The 23,755-nt window shown below is 39.7% G+C and overlaps 1 protein-coding gene across 1 annotated transcript in view; it reads right to left on the bottom strand.

The window, feature by feature from the left end:
- The window catches only part of LOC117485562 (general transcription factor IIF subunit 2-like), a 43,574-nt gene extending 23,943 nt beyond the window's left edge, over positions 1 to 19,631 (bottom strand). Inside the window, exons 1-4 of the mRNA XM_034134143.1 lie at positions 19,477 to 19,631; positions 19,141 to 19,214; positions 19,010 to 19,028; positions 18,582 to 18,726 (exon numbers count right to left, since the gene is read on the bottom strand). Of these exons, the coding sequence (XP_033990034.1) occupies positions 18,582 to 18,726; positions 19,010 to 19,028; positions 19,141 to 19,214; positions 19,477 to 19,542 (304 nt within the window). The 5' untranslated portion in view covers positions 19,543 to 19,631. The remainder of the gene's footprint in view (positions 1 to 18,581; positions 18,727 to 19,009; positions 19,029 to 19,140; positions 19,215 to 19,476) is intronic.
- Positions 19,632 to 23,755: the final 4,124 nt, after the last annotated feature.

Genomic DNA, 23,755 nt, shown 5'->3' with positions numbered 1-23,755 from the left:
ATAAATGTTTAAAATAATGCATTTTCCAAAAGAACTGTACCTTTTCCTTCGCCTCAAGAACAGCATTTAGCCCTTAAGACTTGTTTTCTTGATGAACAGAAACCATTGTGCCAGTGAAGTGAGATCAATCTTCCTGTCCCCAGTGCAGTTACCTTTGTTTCAGTGTTTCTATCACATAAGACAAAGAAATGCAGCAAATCCTCACCACCGGGCTGTAACGAGGCACATTTATTAATTTATTTGCCCTTTTGCTTGAAATATTACCTCAACGATCAGTAACGGTTACATCTTGTTTATTTGAGCTCTACTCTCAACTTAAACAGAAAGACACAAGAAGATTAGAAGCTGTGAAAAAGTTGGATCACAAAGAGACGTTTTGAAAATCTTGTTCTGCTTACAAGAGTTGGATTGGTATTCAGGATCATTAACAATGCTACAACACCACCATTGAGGAGCTTTTTCCAGCTCCACCGTGAGCAGAGTGGCACAAACTCAAGATCTGCACTAAATGCAGATATAACCGTCCCACTGAGGCGCACTACCTCTGCACAATCTGCATTTTCATTTACAGCCAGCAAACACTGGAACATTCTTCCAGCTGAGCCTAAAAACCTGCACTGACTTGAAGATGTTTGAGGGTCAGATCATATTTGGTAATTTGATTCAACAATATTTTTGAATAATGGATAGCAGAATATTAACAAAAGTACATGTACAAAATGTTGGACCAGAAGAAAAAAAAGAAAAAAAAAAAGGAAATTGTGTTGATTGACAGCAGGTCATGCAGCCCTTAAATTGTTTTTTATGTATATGTTACGTACAGAATTATGTTTTCTGGTGTTAAAAATATATTTGTATACAAGCTCATAATTGGTATTGTGTGAAACTGCATGTTATGGAAGGACAAAGAAATAGACAGCATTACTGGTGTTGATTACTTAATGGACTGCCAGAGCACACGTAGTAGGAAACCTCCACAGCAGACCTCAGCACTTACTGCTCTGGCAATCTGATGGATTGGGGGAACATTCCCAGCACTCACATGCTGACGTCCATGGTCACCATAGTTACCAAAGATTAACATGAATATACATGGCTTGTACATTATATTTAAGATTGAGATAATTTATAAATAGCTCGCAATTAGCAGAGTCTGCTGTTTACACACCGTGTGGTTTGTCAGTTTGCTTTCAAAGACAAACCACACCACGAGTCACAGTTCGACATGGTCCAAGACCCTCCTCTTCCACCAGTTTTGGAGAGTTTGTTTGACAGATCTTAACCGAAACACCTTTGGATCCTATTAGCTGAAAGTTGGCAAAAGAAGCGTGTGGGTTGCCATTGGTCAAAATGTAATTATTCAAATTTAAAGAACAATTTAAGGAGGCAAAATCTCACTGACAGTTATTACAAGACGGTGGAGTCGGATCACTTTTTTGTCAATAATAATTAATACTAACAGTCAGAAACCACCTTGGGCGACGTCATCTTTCTTACAGCATTTATGTGAAAGAATTCTCATGTCATGAGTCATGTAGCAAGGTTTAGCGCCGGACACATGGAAACGACACTGATACGCGCTATGCTTTGCCATCAATTCTACAGATTACGAGCAGCCCTATTCACACATGTCTATCAATCAACATCACTTTATTAGACAGACTTAGTGCTAGGGAAGTGGGGTAAAGTCTATTTCAATAACTCAGACATTTGCGTTCTCACATACAACTCCTCCGGGTAATGTAGTTTCAGGTTTGCAGTTAATGTGTGAAAGGGGCTTAGGAGTATTGGTTAGTCCCTGTGTCTCTGTACAAACAATCACCCCCTCCCCCAATAGTCTGCTGTATGCACTTTACTTTTCCTTATGGACCACATTGTACAAACAATGTTTCCCGCTTCATTTGGGCACGACAATCTGAGCATTTTATATTCGGCTCAGGCCTCATTTGGACAGTGCAAAGCAGCAACTCTCCACTGACAGCCAGACTAATGGTGGGTGAGCAGCTTCTTTTAAGGCCGAGTAAAGCAAGTTTTGTTACTGTTGAGTAAAATACTCCCACACAACACGAAAACATTTTCTTGCTCAGACATCTCACACAAAAGTAATACAACCATATGGACTGTGTGACCTGTGTGGAGGAACCGCCAATGTATCAGATGTGGACAAACTGAACAGGCTTTTATTCCATTTCTATTAAAGAGCCAATATAGAGCCTGCTCATGCATTGGTCTAACAATGACTCTTTTTATTCATGCGTCACTGATCATGACTCCCTACAAAGGATCTAACAGACTCTAATACACCTTTAAAAACCCTCTGGTGTAATGTTGGATTATAAATACAGAAATGGGCTGTTCAAGTACATTGGATTCCTTATTTGAAATGCAGCAGCAATGCCAGGAGAATAAAAACACAAACCAAGCTGTGTAACTCTTTGATACAAAATACAGATGAAATGCTGAAATGTGGGCTGTAATACTAGTTTGCCTTATTCAATTACAAGTGAAGAGATTCAGGAAAAATAAGAAAGATGTGAATTCAGAGCCCTGGATCATGGTCTATAGCCGTTTTAGCTATTCCTGCCTTGTTTTGAAGGCCATATATCACATTATATAACATTAGAAAACAGTTAAAAATCCCATGTACTTCAACATACTCTTCTTTATTCCCATTTGCATACTACATTATGTAAATATTTCTAATCCCTGATGAACCGCCTCAGTTTCACTTTATGATAACCTTATTATTTACAATGACCCTAAACTAATTGTTCACTTAATAAAGCTTGAACACATCATAATGCATCTCAATGCAATCTCCGTTTACGTTAGCCCTTAGCTGGTAGCTACTGTAGGCTAGGTTATTTAGCCAAGTAGGATTGTGTTTTGTCGAGTGCTGAGCCTACGGTACCTGCAGAACTATTCAACAACGAGTACCCTCATGTTTCCTAATTCTGGTTTTGCCTTGAAAAATCTTGAATGAAAGCTTGTTCCATCTACTGCATTCGTTTGGGAGGAGACATGACTTTACCATTCTGTCTGTAGACCGAGCAACATTGGTCATGACAGTCATCGACCAGTTTCATTTGCATCTTAAAGAAAACTTGATTTAAAAGCGGTTACTTCCCCCACATCTTCCTACAATGTGCTCTACTATAGCCCTTTACCAACCTAATGACAGAGGTCCACACTGTATCTACTGGCGACAGAGCATCACGTTAAAGACCTCTATCATTAATCTGTCTGTCACGTGTCTCCTGTGTGGGAGCACAGTTGGACAAACCTTTATTTCAAGAAGCAAAACAGACATGAGAATGCAGATGACATTTCTCTAGCAAAACAATAGCTGGCTCACTCTCCTATTTTCACCTTGGGCAATAGCGAATATTCATCTCTGAGAAGAATAGCAGGCCTTGAGTCACAGTGATTCAGCCCCCTGCTTTATTGTGACAACAGGGAAAAACAAATGTGAGAACTACATTTTTTTTAGAAAGCTGTGGGGTGCAAATAACAAATTTAAATCCAAAAAGATCTGGCTTTTGTATTCTGGTAAAAGACAGCATTTTTTGTATATCAGGATGGGTTTGTGCCCAGATAAAGGCAACAAACCATCTGCCTGCTCAATTGAAATAGACAATTGTGCATTTGGGGCAGAAATGATTAATGCTTCCTATGGTGTCCTGACTCTTTTCATGTGGTGTTAACACGTATCACTAAAGTGCTTTCAAATAAGATGTGTAACAATGATACAACTCTTATTGGAAGGCAGGGCTGCATATAACCTTTAATTTCTTTATTAATCCAAGTTATTTGCAAACTTAAAATGATTATGGCAGATTTAATTCATCACTATAAGTTGCAATAGGAAAATCAATAGACAATGTATTTTGCAACAGTGTGAGGCAAGGAAAATAATGAAAGACTGAGAGAAATTAACAAGAGTCTGTATCGCTAGCGAAACTTAAGATTTCTCCCTAATGCATCCCTCCTAAAGTAAACAGAACCTATAAAACAGCTGAATGCCATTGTAAGAGTACGCATGGTTACATAACAATAACAGCAGCAGAGCAGTAAGATGGGGGTCATAAACAAACATACAAAAAAGAATGTTTAAGTGACTACTAAACACAAACATGTTCCACGTAAACAAAGTAAACGGGACATAGTGCTGTCTAGCTGCCGCTGCTGTGTCGACAATGTGCTCCGAGATGCTATCGCTTTATGTCTTCGTTCATTACAGCTGTCGCCTACAGTTGTGAAAACCCATTTCTTACTTAATAATTCAACGCGTTTAGAGATTGTGCATGGGGTTTTAAGCTGCAGATTGTTCCCTTGGGGAAACCATGCTTTGACCGGGCACAGCTATTGTACTCCTTTCGATGCACCCACACATTTAATGCAAATCAACATATTTTTGGAATAGATGACGTCAACGAAGAGCTTGTGAGCAACTAAACAGGCATTACGTAAGTATTTCAATTCAACACGTTCATTTGTGTCTGACACTACAGACAATAATCTGTGCAATGGATAAACAAATCAGAGCCTTTAAAATGTATTTGTTCGATAAGAAAAAAAGAACGTAATGTTGTGCTCTCAGTGTCTGAGTGCCAATGTGAATGTCTCGATCTTAAAAAATATGAGAAGAGTGGATGTTGGAAAAGAGCACAAAGCTCAAGTGAATATCCATCGATCAATAAACGCTAAGAAACAAAAGGTCAGAACTTCATTTCAAACTCATCAACACATATTTCAAGCATGATATTTTTCCATGGGATTTCTGGTGGTTCTCTGAGAACCACAGGAGAGAGAAGCCAGCTTCAAACAGCTCTGACAGTGAGTATGCCCGTGAGGCTTAAACTTTCTGACAGCAGAACTTTATAGCTTCCCATTGGATTTATGTTGGCAGAACACAGCTTTAACTCTTGCTAAGTCAAGACTGCTACGTGACGTCAGCCGTGGAAACAGCCCAACCATATCGTTATTAGTGCACATCTTCCATTACAGCGAGGAGCTGCTGACAGCTACTGTGGGCCTGCTGAATCTTTGTGAATGAGGTCAAATAGAACCCTGAAAGCATGTGTTGTTGGTGTCGTCTGACTACAAAGTGATGCTTTTCAAGAGGTATCCAGTCAAGAGAATCTCCTCTTTAAACCCTCAGCAATTCATGAGCTACACTTGCCACACTCCTTCAATAACACACCTACGACAATGTGCACAGGATCCAACAGCCTGCACTGTTGCAATGGTTTTGTTGATGATGCGACTGCACAACAGGTATTTGGCATACAAGCAAATCAAAAAAACAATAGTTTATCACCTCCAAACAAACTTTCCAAACATTACTGAATTTCTACTTCTTATATTTAGCATGACTCCAGCCCACATCTCTGCCTTTGACAGCGATTGAAATGTCTGGTGTTGTTCTCATGAATGGCTGTTTCCCGCTGAGTGTTGTCAGCGAAATGTCAAAATTGGTGACTTTATCAAGCTGTGTGACACATGTTAAGTACAGAGTTTTAAAGTGAAAAGCCACGGGTTCTGAACAAATTGTAATCCTGTTTCAAAGTTTTCTGTAACTAGCCAAGTTTAAATAAAAATGTAGCACACATTTTTAAAGTTTTATACAACAGTGCAGTGTGATGTATATCTTTCCTCTCTGTCTGTGGCCCCCTTCAAGGGCTATTGGGTGTCCTTGGACCCCTGGCTGAGAACCACTTTTCTAAACTACAATTTTGTTTTGAATGGCAACAGTATTATAGTTCAACAATATAATGAGTACAAATGTAATGACTTTTAAGACCTCTAAAAGGAAAAAACTAATACCAATACAAAAAATGATGAACTAGACAACAGTTTAAACCGTTACTGAGTTTTATTGCATTTGAATAACGGGAAATATTCAGTGCACATTACCCAACATGACTGCCTTCGCATTAACACAACAAAAATGGTATGGCAGTAGACCAGGGGTCTGCAACCTTTTTTATCAAAAGAGCCATTTTTCCTCCTTTTCCACTAATTTGTTTTGTCTGGAGCCGCAAAACATATTTGATAGCTTATAAAGTTGTATACATTGTTACATCATAGACAAAAACTACAGTTTTTTTGCATTTATTATTTATTACATTATAGAAAACTGTTTACCTCTAATATTAAACAAAGAACTCTAAGGAGAATTAAAAAAAATACACAGGCCTACTTTAAAATAAATCAACACAGCACTTGGGGAGTCCTCTGCACATTTGAAGAAAATGAATATAATTAAAATGGGCCCACTTTGAAATAAATAAAACATATAGCTGCACCCTAAAAAGAGTTAACCGATTGAACTAGGACTGAAGATCGTCAGCTGTCTTCCTCTTCCGTGTTTTTCCTCCAATACGTAAAGGCTGCAGCACCTTTGACAACTTCTCTCCACATATCAAACATACCGGTAAGGCAGCATAGTTTGCTGTGAAAGCATATAACTCTAACCACGCAGAATTAAACCCTCTGTGTTCCTCCGATACTTTTCTTTGATTTATCCATAGTTCGCTCATCGAGCCGGGGGTCAGGTTATTCGCCTGCAAGAAAAGGCGCTGGTGCGGGACCGTAGCAGGATGTGACGCATATTTTAGTTGACCTAATTAAAACCGTTTAAAAAAAAAAATTATGTGTCACAGTATCACCTCAAAATACGAAACATTTTCAACCGTGCAACAAAATATAAATAGTCCTACAAATATTTTTATTTTATTTCCTTCTTATTTTTGTCTAAGCTCAAGAGAGCCAGAGTAGAGGGCTTAAAGAGCCGCATGCGGCTCGAGAGCCGCGGGTTGCCGACCCCTGCAGTAGACCAATGGAAACCATTGTCCCCCTGCATTCACTGTAGAGACAACTTAACACTCAGTCACTACAAGATTTTCCGCCAAAGTTCGCATCGCGCCTCATAGGAGCTGGACGGATTCAGCCAGCCACGATACTTGTCGTCCTCCAACCACTTGTCATTACATTTACCCATTGTTAAACCTGTTCTCAGCGCCGTGTTCCTTTTTGTCCGCGGCAGCCTTCAAATCTGAAGCTGGATAAACACGTTCTTCTTCAACCTTAAAATGCGGATCACAGCCACACAAGGCATTCCACCGCTACCTACTAAGCGGAGTGTGCACTAGCCTACCTATTTCACGTGCAAAACAAATAAGTATTGGACGTTGCAGGATATAAAATAACGTTACCAGTAAAATAAAACATACAAATTTAACAACAAATAGACACTCATTAATTCTGCCCCAGATACAATTGAATACCTCACCTCCTAAAATTCCAGACCTTTTTAGGCCTTGAATATCAAAATATAAATGTAAGACTTTTGAAGCATCCGCGGGGACCCTGATTAATGCAGTGTGCTTGCCGGCCAGAATTGAATACAGCAACAAATAAAAACCTCAGACCCTAGCCTTCAACAACCAGTTGCAAAGTTACAACACCAAGTAACTACTGGAGTCTATAGTTTAAAAATGGACATTGTGAATGCAGACACTCTTTTCTGTGATTTTCATTTATTTCAAAAGGACTTCAAACTACAAAGTTTTTGTGAAAATCTTCCTAGAAGCAGCTGAAGGAGAGCCATACTGTAACCGAGCAGTACATTACATCTGGCTTTCTCCCCTGCACGCTTCTGTGGCAACTAAGCCTGTTGCTTAGCAACCTCTTAATCAATACCTGGTCCTTTCCGGAACAAAGCTGAACAACGAGAGGAGGACATAATGGAGGAATATTTAGCTAGCAGCCGTATAGTACAAAAGCCATGTCAGACACCATTCGTGTATGTATCAATCCTTGGCAGTCACCATTAGCAACCTCTTGCTATTGTTGGCTCAGTGGACAACCATGTAAAAGAGAGGTGGAGGAATGGATAGTACAATTGTGAAATGTTTGGATTACAGGGATTAGAAACTAGGCAGCTGGATGGGATGACATATTTCCTAAAAGGGGACATGCACAGAGCTGACCTAGACCATTTTGTGGGGTTAGACAGGATGTCTGTCCCTTGTTTGGTCAAACAAACGAGTCCCTGTTTATGAACTGCAAGTCATGCCATACAAGTCTTCAGTAAACTGGTGCCATTTGGAATTTGGTGACCTGGAAAGTTAACCAGAGCTGATGGAAAAGTTGGTCATTAGTCAGATCAGAGGTAGTCCTGTGATTAACTAAATTGATTGACAAGAAGGTGTTTAAACCAGTTGGAGATAAGAGATCAAAAATCAGGGGGATTCAATCTGGGGTTCATGAATGTCTGCACAACATTTAAGGAAAATCTATTTGATAGTGGCCAAGAAAATGAATTCAAAAACAAAGTTGACCCACAGACCAAAACTACAACCCCTTGAGCTAAGCTGCATCACAAAAAACCTACACTCAATTTAAAATATGGATACAAAAATGTGAATAGGATCTGACATGATTTAGGCCTTTAGCTTGATATACTTGGCTGATTCGATGTAGTAAGCAGAAGGCTAATGTTATGACCTGGCTCAAAAGGCTACAACAAAGGAGACACACCATATCAAAGGCTAACAAAAGATGTTTATTTAAGCAAGTAATTCAAATTAACCAAATTAATTTAAGTGCAAAGTAGGTAAAGCATGAGGTGTGGACGTCAGTGGTATCAGTACTGTAAATACAGGGTGAGGGTTGCATGGACATGTATGTGTGAGGGTGTTGAGGTGCAAAAAGTAAAGCAACTGAAGTAACTAATAGCATACGTTATATAGTTCAACCGAACCGGGTGGCTGTAGGAAAAAGCAGAGAGAGGCAGAGAGAGACAGAGAGGAGCAGAGAGGCTTTAAGTAGCTGCAGGGCACCAGACCCAGGTGCCCTGAGTTACTGCAAACAAGGCTGGACACAGCACAGCCACACCCTCTCCAGATGAACCCACAGGGGCATCACACTAAGTTAGTTTTGAAATGTACAAGGAATTTTACTTGGTATTTGTCGTTTCAAAATACACAGAAATAGACATACGACTAAAAGACACAGAACAAAAAGGTAAACATAAACATTCAACACATTTTAATACTATACAGATAAGATATACGTAAAAAAAACTGATTTAGTCGAGTAATGATGCCAAGTTCATAGGGTGAAGGAATAGATACGGAATGATTAATGTAACAGGTTTTATATATGAGGTAGGTGGGTATGAGAGAATATAAAGCAATATTATATTTATGTTATCGCAGACGAAATGAAGATTGTTGAGTTGTTATGATACTCCACCTTGGAAAAACTAAATCAGGGAATTAAAAACACTCTTTCCTCACAATTTAAAGGTTTAAAATGTGATAGGTTGTGTTATATCAGATTTGAAGTAACATTGATTTGTATACATTTAAATTAAACAAAGTGTCAGAAGAATTGCTTTGTACTCAATTTAGAGGTTTTGACAAAGTGATAACATAAAAAGGTATTTCAGAAGTTGAAACTGATAACATATTTGACAACTCCACTTTTCTTCAACACCCTGCTCTGTCCGAGATGTCAAGTATTACTTTAAATGTTAGTAGGTGTGAGGCAAAACTTATGAGAGGGCAAGCGCATGTGCATATCAAGTACAGTACAGTACAGTGAGCCTGGAAAGCTGCTGCAGTTGTTTTTAGAGAGTGAGACTTTGGGAAAGTGAGTGGGAGACGGTGTCGAACAGTACACCTTTCTGTGGGCGTGTGGGGGAGGAGCCGAGCACCGGTCAGGTAAATAGAGAATACACACACCACCGCATCTCAAGAGGACATTATCCCCCTCGTTTCCAGCGCACTTTCACAGTCAAGCCGGCCATCTGTAGAACTGACACCTCTAAGAAGCCGTTTTTTTTAACGCCCTCTGAAGGCCATGTTTCCGTATTCACAAACACAAGAATATGATTCAAAAAATAAACAGAGGAGCAATGCTCCTCTTCTCTCCAGATATATATATCTCTCCTGGGTGCAACCGGTGCAGGATAAACAACAGTCATCCAAAAGTACAAACATATTCCGGTTTAGAAAGTATTGGAAACAACACATTTTAAAATGTTGCTTCATCAGATTCGTTTAGAGCTCCTTGCCATCAGGTGAGCCTTAAATCATCTGGTCCCGATAGGCAATAATCCCACACACACAAACCACTATAAAAGCTCATAATGAAACAAAAAAAAACGATATCAACTGGATATAAAAATGTCAATATAAATGCAGAAAGTTCCATTAAGAGATACACAAAATGTCAGAAGTACAACCAAGGCAATATTTCGTTTGATACCACCAACATTTCCAGAAGGTACCATAAATATAAGAGATGTGTTATTGTTACAGCAGAATAATTCAGTGTTGCTAATGATGAAAACTGTTTTCATGGACCGGTGATAATGTTTAAAGGTCAATGCACAAACTAAACCTTTAGAAGGTCCAGCATTGCTATAAAAAAAGAAAGACATCTAAGAGAGAAAATCCATTATCACATGTAGGAGGAATTAATTTAGATGCAAGAGTGGGTGAATGTGAAGTGCACAAGGGTGGTTTTAGAATAAACCTTGTGGCAGTAGGATGCACCTTGATTAAGAGAACGCTTTACTTCCTTACATTTCTCAGGCACAGTTTACTGACAATAATTAGAGATGTATCTGATGAGACTGAGAAATCTGCCCTAATATGTAGGAATTCAAATTGTGGTTACACGACCGAGATGCTAACTTTTTAAGTACAGCTATCTCTAACTAATGGAGTAACAACAGCCCTTCGATATGTCATTAAGTTATAATGTTTTCGATAATATAACTTCATAGTCATTTTAGAGGCTTCTGTTTGCATTGTTTCATACAGATTGGTGTCTCTTTTATTTGTACCTGCCCATATATATCAATAAGGGTTGGCATTAAGCCAACAATATATAAGCAGGAAACATGAGAGAGAGAGAGGGGATGACAGACCACAACGAACCCTGGTTGGATCAGTCCAGAATTATGTGGTTAAAAACAAATGTGTGAAAACAAATATGTGTATGGTTCTGAAGAACAATTCAACAATCCAGGATTTGACATTGAAAGTAGTCAAATGAATGCAATCCCAACCAATTAAATCTGTTTTATTTTTTTAACCAATTTCCATTATTTTGACTCATCTGAAGATTCATTAGTAAATCTAGTACTCTTCCTCTATTTTAATTTTCTCTCCTACACAGTTACAAAAGGTTTAATTCAAAACATGTAAAAAGGATTGCATAATATTCTCAATAGACTCAAAATGCTGGAGGATGCATTTGTCCATTGTGGGCAGTTGTACAGTGCTGGGAACTAAATGAGTTTCTGTGGGCTAGAAACAAATGTTCATGTTAATATTTGTCTTTCTTCCTTTGTGTTCATTCAGACTTCCTACAAATTGTGAAAAAAGTGAAGTCTCAATTCTCTTATGGTTATAATTAACAATACATATAATCAGAAACATACCATGCTGTCTGCTTACAACAGTGCATCTCTATAACTCAGGAATACAAAGCATGCACTGTACTAATATCACTCCTTTGTCTACCTGTGACCTGTATCATTACTCTGAGTCCTCAGCTAAAGACCACTTGTAGTGTACTGTGGATGAAAGCATCCTTCTAACTAGGGATGCTCCGATCGATCGGCCGCCGATCGGTGCTCTCTAAAAATGCCGATCGCGAGAGCCGATCGCATGACGTAAAATTATGACGTAAAATTATGAAGTAAAATACATGACACTTTTCTCTGTGCGCGGCAAAACAAGCTCGCCAAAATGGCTTCACCAGTCTGGCAGTATTTTAAGGTGTCCGAAAAAGTCAATAAAATAGCATTATGCAACGTGTGAAGCAGAAATCCTGCAGCTCCACCCGCTGTGACGGACCGGTGAGCGGAGCGAAACACACAGTAATGCCCCTTTCACACCGGCGCTTTTCCAGCTCCGGCTCCGAAAAGCGCCGTTTTTTCCTGTTCACACCGCAGCGGCGCCACGTCATAGCTCCGGAATGCGGTTCACTTCCAGCTCCAAAATGTTTTCGGTCTAGAGGCAAGAGCTTCGGAGCTATGACGCGGCGTCGCTTACGTCTCTCTCACGTCGAGGCGTGCAGGAAACTAAACCCACCTCCCCTGAACATGGGTCGACTGAAGAGTCTCGTCATGCCTGCCTACAAGCAGTAGCGCTGAGCAAAGTGACTAGAAGGCAACCACACACACTTATAAAAAAAGAAAACACACTTTATAAAGTCAGGCAACACTAACCAGGCTTCGTGTGATTCTGTTTATTTGTACCTTACTTTGACCATCCGTTCGCTGTTATTGATCATTGTGGAGAGCAGGCAGACGTTTTGTTTGTTATTATAGCAGCTATCGGATGGAATCAATACATGGGCTGCACAGGTTGTCATGTCCGACTATCACAAGTAGAATCATAATGAAAAATACGCCGGTAAAATGTGCCTGTAGAAAACGGCTTAGCAAGTAGTCAGTTTAGCTTCGGTTGCTATGCTAACATCACCCATGTTATACCAGAGAAACTTTCATAACAGCGTTGTGATGCCAAACAGCGTCAATTCAGACTGACACACATTCACTTAAGGGGAACTGGGGATATGTATCAGCTGCTTGTGTGACAGTCAGACAGTGAATACTTTAGAGCCGTGTGAGCTAACCCGGAGCTAACGGGAGAATAAACTCCCGTGGAAGAGCAGCCAGCACTGCAGCGGTCGCTAAATGCCGCTGAAACACATTAATAAACAATGAACCACGGCACTCTGGAGAAAAGTATAAGGTTGGAGAAGTCGTTATTTAATTTAATCTGGCTTCGTATGATTAAAAGCAACACGATCATCGACCCGACGCAGTCCCCCCCCCCGTTGTTGTTGTGAGCTCCGTTGGGGAGAAAATCAGCGATGTAAACGGTGACGTCATGACGCAGCAGCGGCAGCTGGGTGGTGTGAACAGAGCGGGAGCTGAAAAGGGAAACCGGAGCTGAACCAGAAAAGCTCTAGCTAGGAGCTAGAAAGGGAAAAGCGCTGGTGTGAAAGCCGCATAAGAGTTAGACCTAACACACTTAGCTATTTTATCTACCTCTGGAACAAGCTAAACTAGTTATAAATATATTTATTCTTCACTGTCGGGTCACTCATTACTGGATCAGTGAGCTTCAGGAGATACTGACGGGCTGTCAGGAGAGAGGGAGAGAGAGAGAGAGAGAGGGAGAAAGGCGGAGAGAGGAAAAGAGAGCGCTTCCGCTCATTTATCCTGTGTTATTTTCCAAAGTTAATGTAAACTTGAATAATGTACTTCATTTGAATGTAATAATTATGTTGGTTGTTGTTTGTGGAAGCGCCAGTGAATGATCCCCATTAACTGAGTTTTAAACATCACTTTAAATGTAAGATCCCCATAGGCCCTGCCCACTCGATCGGATCGGCGTCGTTATCGGCCGATACTGATTCCGGCAATCGGCCCCAAAATTGGCGATCAGAGCATCCCTACTTCTAACCTATAAAACCAGATGAGCCTATCGCTTCACATGGTCAACAACAAACTTTTAACCTGCATGTAGCCAACATCAATAATAAACATGGTGGTCTTTATCACAGTTTAACGTTAGCCGGAAATAGGTGGCAGCGGACAGTCGATTATTAAGATACTTTCATTTCAATACTCATGAAAGCCAGCACTTGGACAAGTGTGGAGAGGAAGCAAACACTCCTTATCAAAATATTTAACAAACTCTGATTATTTTAAGTTAATCTTCCTTAGATAATGATGCTGAGATATACACGTTTGCTAACTGTCTATAGGCTCTTTTGTTGGCTTTCACATTACCAAATGACTGACTTGTAAGACTCATATGAAAAAACAGGTCAAATATAGATCGTTCACGAGTCCCAAATCTTGAGTCTGAGTAAAGTCTTAAGTCTATTAAGAACGATTCTCAAGTCCTCATGTGTGCAAATTAAGTGCGAGTCATATGAGTACACTGTTGTCACTATCTCTGGTTAGAACATGACTGGACTCAAATTACAATACGTCATTGCTGACATCCAAGAAAAGAGAATTGTTCCAGTGTATTTCTTCTGTTACCAAGTGTGTTATGATGTCTCCCTTGCTACGTGCTCTGCTGCTACCTGAAATAATGTAATTCACAGGCTCCTGGGTGTTCCTGTCCCTTGTTTCACCGTCTGCTCAGCTGCGTAATGAGACAATTATTTGTATGTTTTCCGTTTCCTCCTGGCTGTTACTCATCACTTATATCAATGTGATCATTTACTGTGACAAGTTCCCTTTTGCTTCTTGTTCTAACTTACACCTCAAAAGCTTTACAGAGATTTCAAGTTATGTTTATTTTTCCATCTCTATGTAGAATGAAGTAGGATCATTTAAAACACAGACAACTATTTGACACGTGGCAGCTGGCAACCTGGACAAGACCCAGATTCCACCACCGAGAACAAAAACTGAAAACGATGATAATGATAAACAGAGGACTGAAGCTTGGGACCACCAAAGTAAGTAACAGATGCAGCACTTGGCTCTTGGCAAAGGCATATCAATCTATAGCCATCCAGTTATTATGGTGTTGGCTCCAGTGCCATCTTCCAGCCAACCACAGCCGACAAATCAATACAGTAACAAAACATTTGGGAGGGGACATCTAATAATCCTCACCCAAATAAACTGTCTCTTCCATCAACATCAGTGTTTCTCCTACCATTGTCTTGGAGGGGCGCTGCGCCCCGCCAACGGAGCCCCGCGCCCCCCCTGAAATTCAAGGTGTTTTAAAAAATAAATAAAAATGTTTAGGCAGCACCCCCCCAAACCAGTAAACCTAGGGGAAACACTGATCATGCACCTTTGACAAATAACTCAAGCGCTACAAACATTGTGCCTATTCCTTGAATTTAGCACAGAAATCATGTGCTTTGTATTTTAAACATTTTTATTTTTGCACTAACAATGTCTGCTGAATGCTGGTTATGCTGTTCCTGTATTTGTGTATTTATGAACTACTGTGAAATCTGAGTCATCATTCCTTTCTGAGCACACCTCCTATAGAGCCCAGTCATAAATGTCAAATCATGTTTTAGTTGTTTTTCGCAAGTTTATAGTTGTAATTGTTGGGTTTAAATGGGAAGATATCGTCTTATATCTTAAGGCCCCTGAATTATATTGACTCAAACATAGCGTGGCAGACCCTTTTGAGATCACCAAAATCTGATCATTTTCCACGGAATCAATACATCATCGTCCCGTGATGAAACTTGGGATTTACACGCTTATATCTGCTTACAGGTTACAATAACTATGGCTCTTCTTCATTCGATACATATTTTGCAGTTTGTCTTGGTAGAGTTGGACTAATTTTCTCAGGTAATGGGTGTTTCACAATGTCGAGGACGCTTGCTTGGTAGCACATGTCTTCCGAGTCACTTGCTTCAGAAGCGAGGCAAGAATCCTTCCTAGCCTCGGAAAATGAAGAATTGTGGAACAGGCTAACAGGTGTGCAGGTGTGCGTCATATGCGAGGCCCCGCCTTAAATGGAGCGCGATTTCCGCCAAAGATTTGGAAATTGGTCGGTGCGCAAAGCATTGTGGGGATTTTAAGACCGGAGTCTACACATGTGCAGCCTCGAAATTTCTCACTACGAAGTACGCCGGCCTCGGTAGAATTCCAAGTATGCTGGACATTGGAACAGTCCTTCGGCGGCACTCGATGACGTAGTATGCTTGAAATAGTGGCTCTGGAGCAGCCTTCCTCGACATTGAGAAACATCCCGTGTGTTCTGATACACTTTCAGCCGTTTTTCACCCCAGGCTCCATTTGGTTTTACATTTTGAATAGAGTTTTGGTAAGTTGCCATCCCGTCAATATTTGTGCCTCAAACTACTTAGGCCATGATTGTTGTTGTATGCTCAGAAATGCTTTTTGGTTTATTGCCAAAAACACACAAGTATAAGCACCCTTAGCAGTACTTGAAAATATTATGAGAAGCAGTTATTTTGTTGTTACTGAACACTGGCCCCCTGGGAGGTATAGAATTGCTTTTGACATTTCACTGATTTGAACAGCCTGCACCCTGCTATTTATTTTCCATCTCACTGAACTAAACCTTTTACTGAATTGTGGGAATGATTTTTTATTAAAAGGCAATAAAGAAATATTTAAACATTTCTGTAATTACTCTTCATTGCCTTGCAAGAACAATTAAAGCTACTTGATTATCATTTACTTGTATTGACCTGACACATGATAATGATTAAATAGTTACACATTAAAAATAAACACCCTAATCTACATGTATTTATCATATCTTAAGGCTTAAGATTATAGACACTCAACAATATATTTGCAGCTATTTGAAGGTCTGGTTCCGATGCAAATCCCTTTGGCTCATGTATATGTATGACACATCTCGCCTGGCAGCAAATATCGTCCATAAATAAGAAACCACTCTGAGTATTAACATGAATTGTACAGTGCAATGCAATCAATGTTGAATTTAGCAGCTTTCTTTCAAAGCAAGAAAAGCATAGTAACTAGAAGAACTAAGTGCAGTTCAGTTTGTTTTAACATCTCAATCACATAGCATAACCTGTGACTACTCTTTTCTAAAATACATTCAAACTCTACACTTCATATTTTGTCAATTCTTCCAGGAGACGGCAACATCTTATTACAAGCCAACAATCTCAACAATTGCCAATTTCAGTTGTTTATGTAAAGAATGATAATTTCTGAAATGTTGAACATTTTGCATATCATTTGCAGGTTACTTGAACATTATACCAGTGGAGACTTTGGCCTTGCAACATTTTTTTCATTTCTGACTTTAGGAAAGTGGGAAAAACCTTAAAGGCCCGGACACACCAGTCCGATTTTGGGAGTCAGAGGCCGTCAGAGGCAGTCAGAGGCAGTCGGGCATTCACGGCGCCCTACTCAGGTTTGTGTGTCCCGCACCGTCGTCTCTTTACGGCACCTTTTGACACCTCCGGACGCCTCGGGAAAGTCATGTAAATTTTGCAAGAAGTGGCCATTATTCAGATAGTGTTTCTGTCTGCCCCTCTATTCTTTCTCCCATTATCCTCCACAATCTGCCTAGAAGTATTTTAACGTTGTAGCTGTTCAAGATGGTCATTTTAAAATGTGTTAAAAATATACTGTTAGTAGTTAAACCAATAATAATATGCGGCTGCTACGGCAGCAGTTATGTAGGCACATTTTTTTTTTTTTTATTATCGCTGTGTGATTAAAAGAATAAACACAAATAGCAGGATAGGTAATACAAAACTTTATTTCGTACCTTGATACTACAGCCATTGATAACACAGCATTAGACATATTTGGCAAACTCTTTTTTTTTTTTATTGTATTACACACTATTTTTATCGTATTGTAGTCGATTGTTGACATTGTACAGTTCTTTAGACATATTTGCTATATCTTATCCCACTGAAAAGGCACTGCACCGACACCGTTAAAATATTGGCATAGTTCATCCCTGTGCTGCTTGGCTCGAGCTGGATTATTGGTGGTGTGTGGCAGGGTGGCCTGCCGTAGTTCAGGGTCTTGTCTCCATCTTCCTGGGACAGTGCCATGATCGGGTCCTTCCTGGTCAACAACTCCCGCCATGTATGCGCTACAGTTCTCTGTGCGCAGGAAGTTGTGCAGACCACAGCAAGCAATGGCCTCCACTTTGGCAGTGTCTTGAATGTTTATGGTGGTGAGAAAGACCCGAAAACGGTTGGCTAGGATGCCAAAGGCATTTTCTACCACCCTCCGAGCCCGCGACAGCCTGTAGTTGAAGATGCGTTGCTCTACAGCTAGCCTGCGGTTCGGATAGGGCTTCATCAGGTGCTCCTTCAGGGGAAATGCCTCAACTGCCACAATGGAGTAACAAACCGCCTGGCCAGACGCTGTGTTTGTTTGTTTATATCACTCAGTCTGTTCTTCTTCTCTTGGTGTATAAAAGGCAGTCTGTCTTCCGGTTGTTGCCTCTTTTGAATGACGAATACACACTACCGCTGCCTGCTGGTAAGGACAGTTATTGCCACTCGTCGACTGAAGTATTTGCGGTGTGTTCGTAGGCGGGCGGCGTAGCGGGCGACGTAGCCGACGCAGGCGACGAAGCTGACGTAAAAGTCGGGACGCCTTCGGTACGCGTTCTTTGGTCTCAGGTGGGTGTGTAGCGGCCTTAACATTGCCCAAAAGTACTGTATCTCTGATCACTGTAACCAAATCACGCTCAGTTAGGCTATTCTATATGATATTCTTTTGATAACTAATGTTATACTGTATACTTCAACTTCCATTTACTGTGCCTCCACTGAAACACTTTGAAGCCACCCTTGGGAGGCCGCCTACCAATTTGAAGAACTCTTAGTTGAGTCAGTAGATGTTAGATCTTATATGTTTAGGATATTGACTTTAGTAAATCTGACTGAAAACACTGCTCTGTGAACCTCCGCAGGAATCACATATCAAATCAATTACAGTTTGACGCCTTAAGCCCCCCATCAAAAAACGTGTTTCAGATGACAAGAAACACATAGAGACGAGAGCAGGAACAGCTGAGACTGACCTGAATCGCTCTGGCTGTAGACTGCCAGGGTCTGTCCGCCCACAGTTTGCATGGTGAAGGGATGATCCCTCGGGACCAGCACTGAACCATCCTTCTCCCCCACAGCTCCCATGGTGGTCAGCTCCTCATTCAGACGGAAACTCACCTGGGAAACAAAGATGAGTCAAGGCCCTGCTGGCTAGTTATATTAACAACCAACTTTGATTCATCTGAGGAATTTGATATGATGAAACTATATTGATCGCTGTGAGGAAGTTGGGTCAACGCAGATTGGATACAACAAATAAAAAAAGGTAAAACAGGCCACTAAGCTATGAGTAACTCCGTACTGTAGCTAAAAATATATATAAAAACATAATGCAGTATGAATGGACAGAAACAAGCATGACAAATCACTCCTGTGCAGTATTATGAAGAAGCTGCCTCACCTCTGTTTTCCCTTGCTTCCTGTCAGGTCGATGACAAGACAGATAAAAAAAGGGGGCATCACTGTTACAGATAATCATGAGAACAGGATTACAGCGAGCAAGAAACGTGTACAAAAAGTTTGTAAACATACTTTCCAATGGTTATCTTTCCAACTTCTCCCTTTTCTGAGGCCTTGTCCCATTGGTGAGATAAATACTTGGGAACCTGGTGAGAAAGACATGGCAACTTAAAATAAATGTACACACACACACTAATAACCTAATATGTAACTCAACAAGAAGTTTGAAGGTGAACTGTCTTCAATTTGTTAATTTCGATATGATGACATTGTTAAACTGCCGCCATTTTATTTAATAACACTGAACCTGATAACTAAGCTAGCGTTAAATTAGCTAACGGTAAATTAGCTTAGGTCACGTTACTTCGTTACTTTCCGTTGGTTGTTGGGTGTAGTAAGTGAACGAACCTTCACAAGCCACACGGTTTGACTTTGTTTGACTCCAGTTAAATTAATCTCCGTTTTGTTTGACATAGTTGCAATGTTGTGAGAGTTTCAAAAATACTGTAGTATAACAAGAACTAGCAAGGTGTGTGTCGACGCCTCAATTTAACATGACAGGAGTGTCCAATTAAGTTTGAGCGTTACGATTGAAACTTCCTGTGCAACCTTTCAAAATAAAGCTCTGATCAACACTGATATCAATCAGATATCAATAATAATCTAAAATAGTCTGGAATTCAGTTATAGGCCTACCTTATTTTAAGTATTTCTTAATTGTTGTCTTCCTTCGTATATGGACAGCTATTTATGCTTCCAATATAACTTGTGGCACTTATCCAACTTTGTTTGCCGAGAAATTGTGGATGCCTATCTTTTTTATTTAATTTCATGTAGGCTATATATATGAATAGAAAGTTACCAAAACTATTTTCTATATACGTGCTTCCCAAAGGCTTATTCAAATGGTGACATGACAATGGCTTATTTCTTGCAATATCTGATCCAGTAGTGGGCTAGAATACTTTGCAACTCACAAATACTTGATTAATTTTCAAGAACTAATTTATCTTTACATATATTCATTGTTTACCTGAAGGACAAAGCAACTGGAAAATAAAATAAGATTACGCCTACACACTGAAAAGTCTAAGACAAATGTCTCAGGTGTGTGTGGTGTTGGGAACTGCAGGCTGCCTATTAAAATTACATGACAGTAAGACAATCACCAACTGTGTGTTTATATTATAGATTCTAGTGTCAAGGCCTTGAACTGTGATGTACTTATAAAGTGATTGAGGATTTGTTTTAAATAAAATCACCACACTGCAAACTTGGGCCATATAGTATTACAGCAAAAGAAAACACTGCACACCCTGCAAAGTGAAGAGGCGGAATAGGAGGTTTAACAGGCCAGCAGCTCATTTTTGCCCTGAAGCCAAACCAAACCATAATGGCCAAATTCCTTATCAGTTGCTGCAACTACTGCAACGGCTGCTGTCCTCTTAAAACATATCCTTCAATTAAATTGGATGTCAAAAAAATGGATATAGACTGAGGTCCTAACCTACCATAAAGTCCAGACCTCTCAATCACCACCCACTTATTATTCAGCAATGTCAAACTCAATGACTGATTATCAGGCCACTAAAGTCCAGGGTCAATCCTCACAATGAATGTATAACACGTCCAGACTGTAGGTGGCTTTTTTAGATTGACTCTAGCCAACAGGTACATTTCGTCACACATATTTATACCACCAAACTAACAGCCTAAAGGGGTATCAATCTATATAATAGTAATCACTTTTTTAAATTGTTGTGCCCTTATTTTGAAATTCCCTGCATGCATATATATATATATATATATATATATAATTATTTATATTGAAAGATTTAATACATTACTGGAATAACACGTAAAAATGTCCTATACTGAATAGTTCATATGCAATCAAAAATGAGCTCATAATTAATATTGTAACAATATCAAACATCCTAAAAAATGTAATAGGACGGGGCATAATACAACAGGCTTAATTAAACAGAGTGCTTAAGCAATTGTCAAAAATGATTTACAAGGCAGTGGACTTGGACTGAGGCAAAACACAACAAGTCAATTTTCATTTAATATTTAGCAGCTGGCCCTGGCAAAAATAACAAGAAAAAGCATTTCATAGTCTAATGTTTAAAGACATGCTAGACAACAATACTCACATGTAACATGACTTAAAGTTACTGCTGTTTAAAAAAAGATTACTTCTAAAAAATGTTTACTCTGTGGTGTTACTACTTTTATTTTGCACAAGATCTAGGTATTGTGTCTATTATAATAGGAATATGTATTTGATGTAATGAAGAGCAATTTAAACTGTAGTTTCCTTGTTTGATGTTATCTTTTTTTTCTTCTTCATAACAGGGTCATTCATTTAAAAGCCCTAAACAAATCATTATTTAAATAAACTCATGTGACACTCATTAGAGCAATTATGCACTGATTTAAGACAAAGTTAATGCCCTACCAATTTGTAACTATTTCAAACAGACTGTCATTTGCATTGAAAAATAAAGAGGACAAACCACAGCGTGAAAAAGGGAAAACCATCGCCATCCCTCCGGTGGGGGGGCGCTAATCACTCATATAGACGCTTTACTTTATTTTTAACGGAGATCGTAGCGACACCACGTGGATCAAGATACAACCTGCACTCTTTCACACTGTTGTGGAAGAGCTAAACCAGCAGGACATAAATTATGTACACAGAGTTTGAGAGTGAATCAAGATTAGCTTCCGAGGTCATTAACATGAATCATTGGAGACTGACTCACATGTAATTGGTCGACTAGACAACGGCATCTGAAAATACAAACAGGGTCAATTAAATAAATTATAATATTGGATATACAAACACAAAAACATTGGGTCCCATTACTTAATATGAAATGACATTTAATATATGACTGTCTGGCCACAACTGGTAAACGTTTTTAGAGGGTTGTTTATATTCATTATGACAATTTTATAAAAACTCATTTTGAGGAAGTTAAATATATAGTTTATAGCATTTGGATTTATTAAATAATTTTCCATCTCCATTTACCCCTGCAGCTGACTTGTATGTATTGCCACCTTGTGGACAACTGCAAGAAATGGACATGGTGCTACTGTATGAATGATGAATGAAATAGCAATGAGAATAATAACATTTCTACACACTCCGTAGCCTCAAGATTTGTTCTCTTCTGTATGATATGCTTCTTATTATGATTGAATAATTATGATTACACTAGGACAGGTAAACTACAGTGTTTCACATGTATGGCAAGCCATCGTAAAGCACCAGGGTTGTTTAAAGAAAGTTCAAGGCAGATGCAATTATTTTACTTTTTAAACAGCTGGCCAGAGGTGATAGCAAGTGGTTTTCTATCTCCTTCCGCCTTTATTACCATTGCATATTATGGTACCCATAAGATGAATACTAATTATCTTGTGGACATAACATTCTTTACTCTAGGTTCAGTCTCTAGTTAAAGGTTATCACATTCATGCCCCTAAGAGGATAAATCCTCTCCTTTTCTAATTACCTTCTCCTCTAGTGTTCAGCTGGTTTGGCTTTTGACTAGTATGACACCTTGCACAGCACACATTTAGCTAAAATGAATTATACCTACCATGACTTCTATGTAAAATTGCTATAACTGTATTGTCCTTGGCAGGGACGTGCACAGGTACGGGCTAATGTTGCCCGGGCAACGGCCCGTTTGGCCTTTTTGGCTGACCTGCCCCTCTGGAGAGAGCGAGAGTTTGTTTTTCTTTTTTCTGTTGTGGCCGAATCACAAAAGTCAGCGCTGTCATCTGCCGGTGCGTTAAGACCACCTCAGTGTCGGATTTTGGAAACTTAATTTTGAGTTGTCTCATCATGGCAGTTAGGGTATAAGGGACAAACCAGGGGACTTTACTTCCTCTTGATACCGTCGGTTATTTACAAAAAAACACCTAAATATAGCCTAGGCTACTTGTTGTTATTGTGCTTCTGTCTTTCTGTGTCTTTTCATATGTAAACTCCCTCAACGGGGCCGCTCGCTCTCTTTTCTTGATCGCCCTTTCGCGGGTGAACAGTTCACTGTCCCGCTTCATTGTAGGATTTCTGCCATCTCTACCACTTTAGTTTGACCATCTCTGTTATCAAAGGTGGGGTAGGTAAGTTTGAGAAACCGGCTCGAGATACACTTTTTGTTATATTCCATGGAATTTTCTTAACATCCCGATAGCAATGAATATCTTAAGTGCTTTGACAAAAAATCCATAAAAAAATGTCATCTGTGGAAGCCGTAGTACTGTAAAAAGCACGACCAATCATTTTAGCCGGCCGGCTAAAATAACTGGATGGCCTACCTGCCTGTCAGCCTTTTCTGTGCACAAACTTATCTCGTGCCCTCATTGGTCATGTGCGCGTTCGTGTGTGTTGGAGGAGGGGCTCTGTAAGGAAGTGGCAGATTTTTTCCGGCTGTGTATTTTCAAATTCTAGAGCACTCGAGCTGGTTTCTCCAAAATTACCTACCCCACCTTTAAGTTATGGAATACTAAATAAATAAGTAATTAGATACCTTACCGTTACTGCGCTCATAAAGAATGATAAGAATAAGAATAATGCGTATTGAACTGGTTTCATTAATTAGTGAGTTTATTTAAGGTAATTAGTTAGAGGCCCTATTTTATCAGTAGCCTATGTATGTCTGCACAGCAG

This window comes from Trematomus bernacchii, unplaced genomic scaffold (assembly GCF_902827165.1).
Source record: "Trematomus bernacchii unplaced genomic scaffold, fTreBer1.1, whole genome shotgun sequence".
NCBI classification, from domain to species: domain Eukaryota; kingdom Metazoa; phylum Chordata; class Actinopteri; order Perciformes; family Nototheniidae; genus Trematomus; species Trematomus bernacchii.
This window is presented reverse-complemented; position numbering and strand designations above follow the sequence as displayed.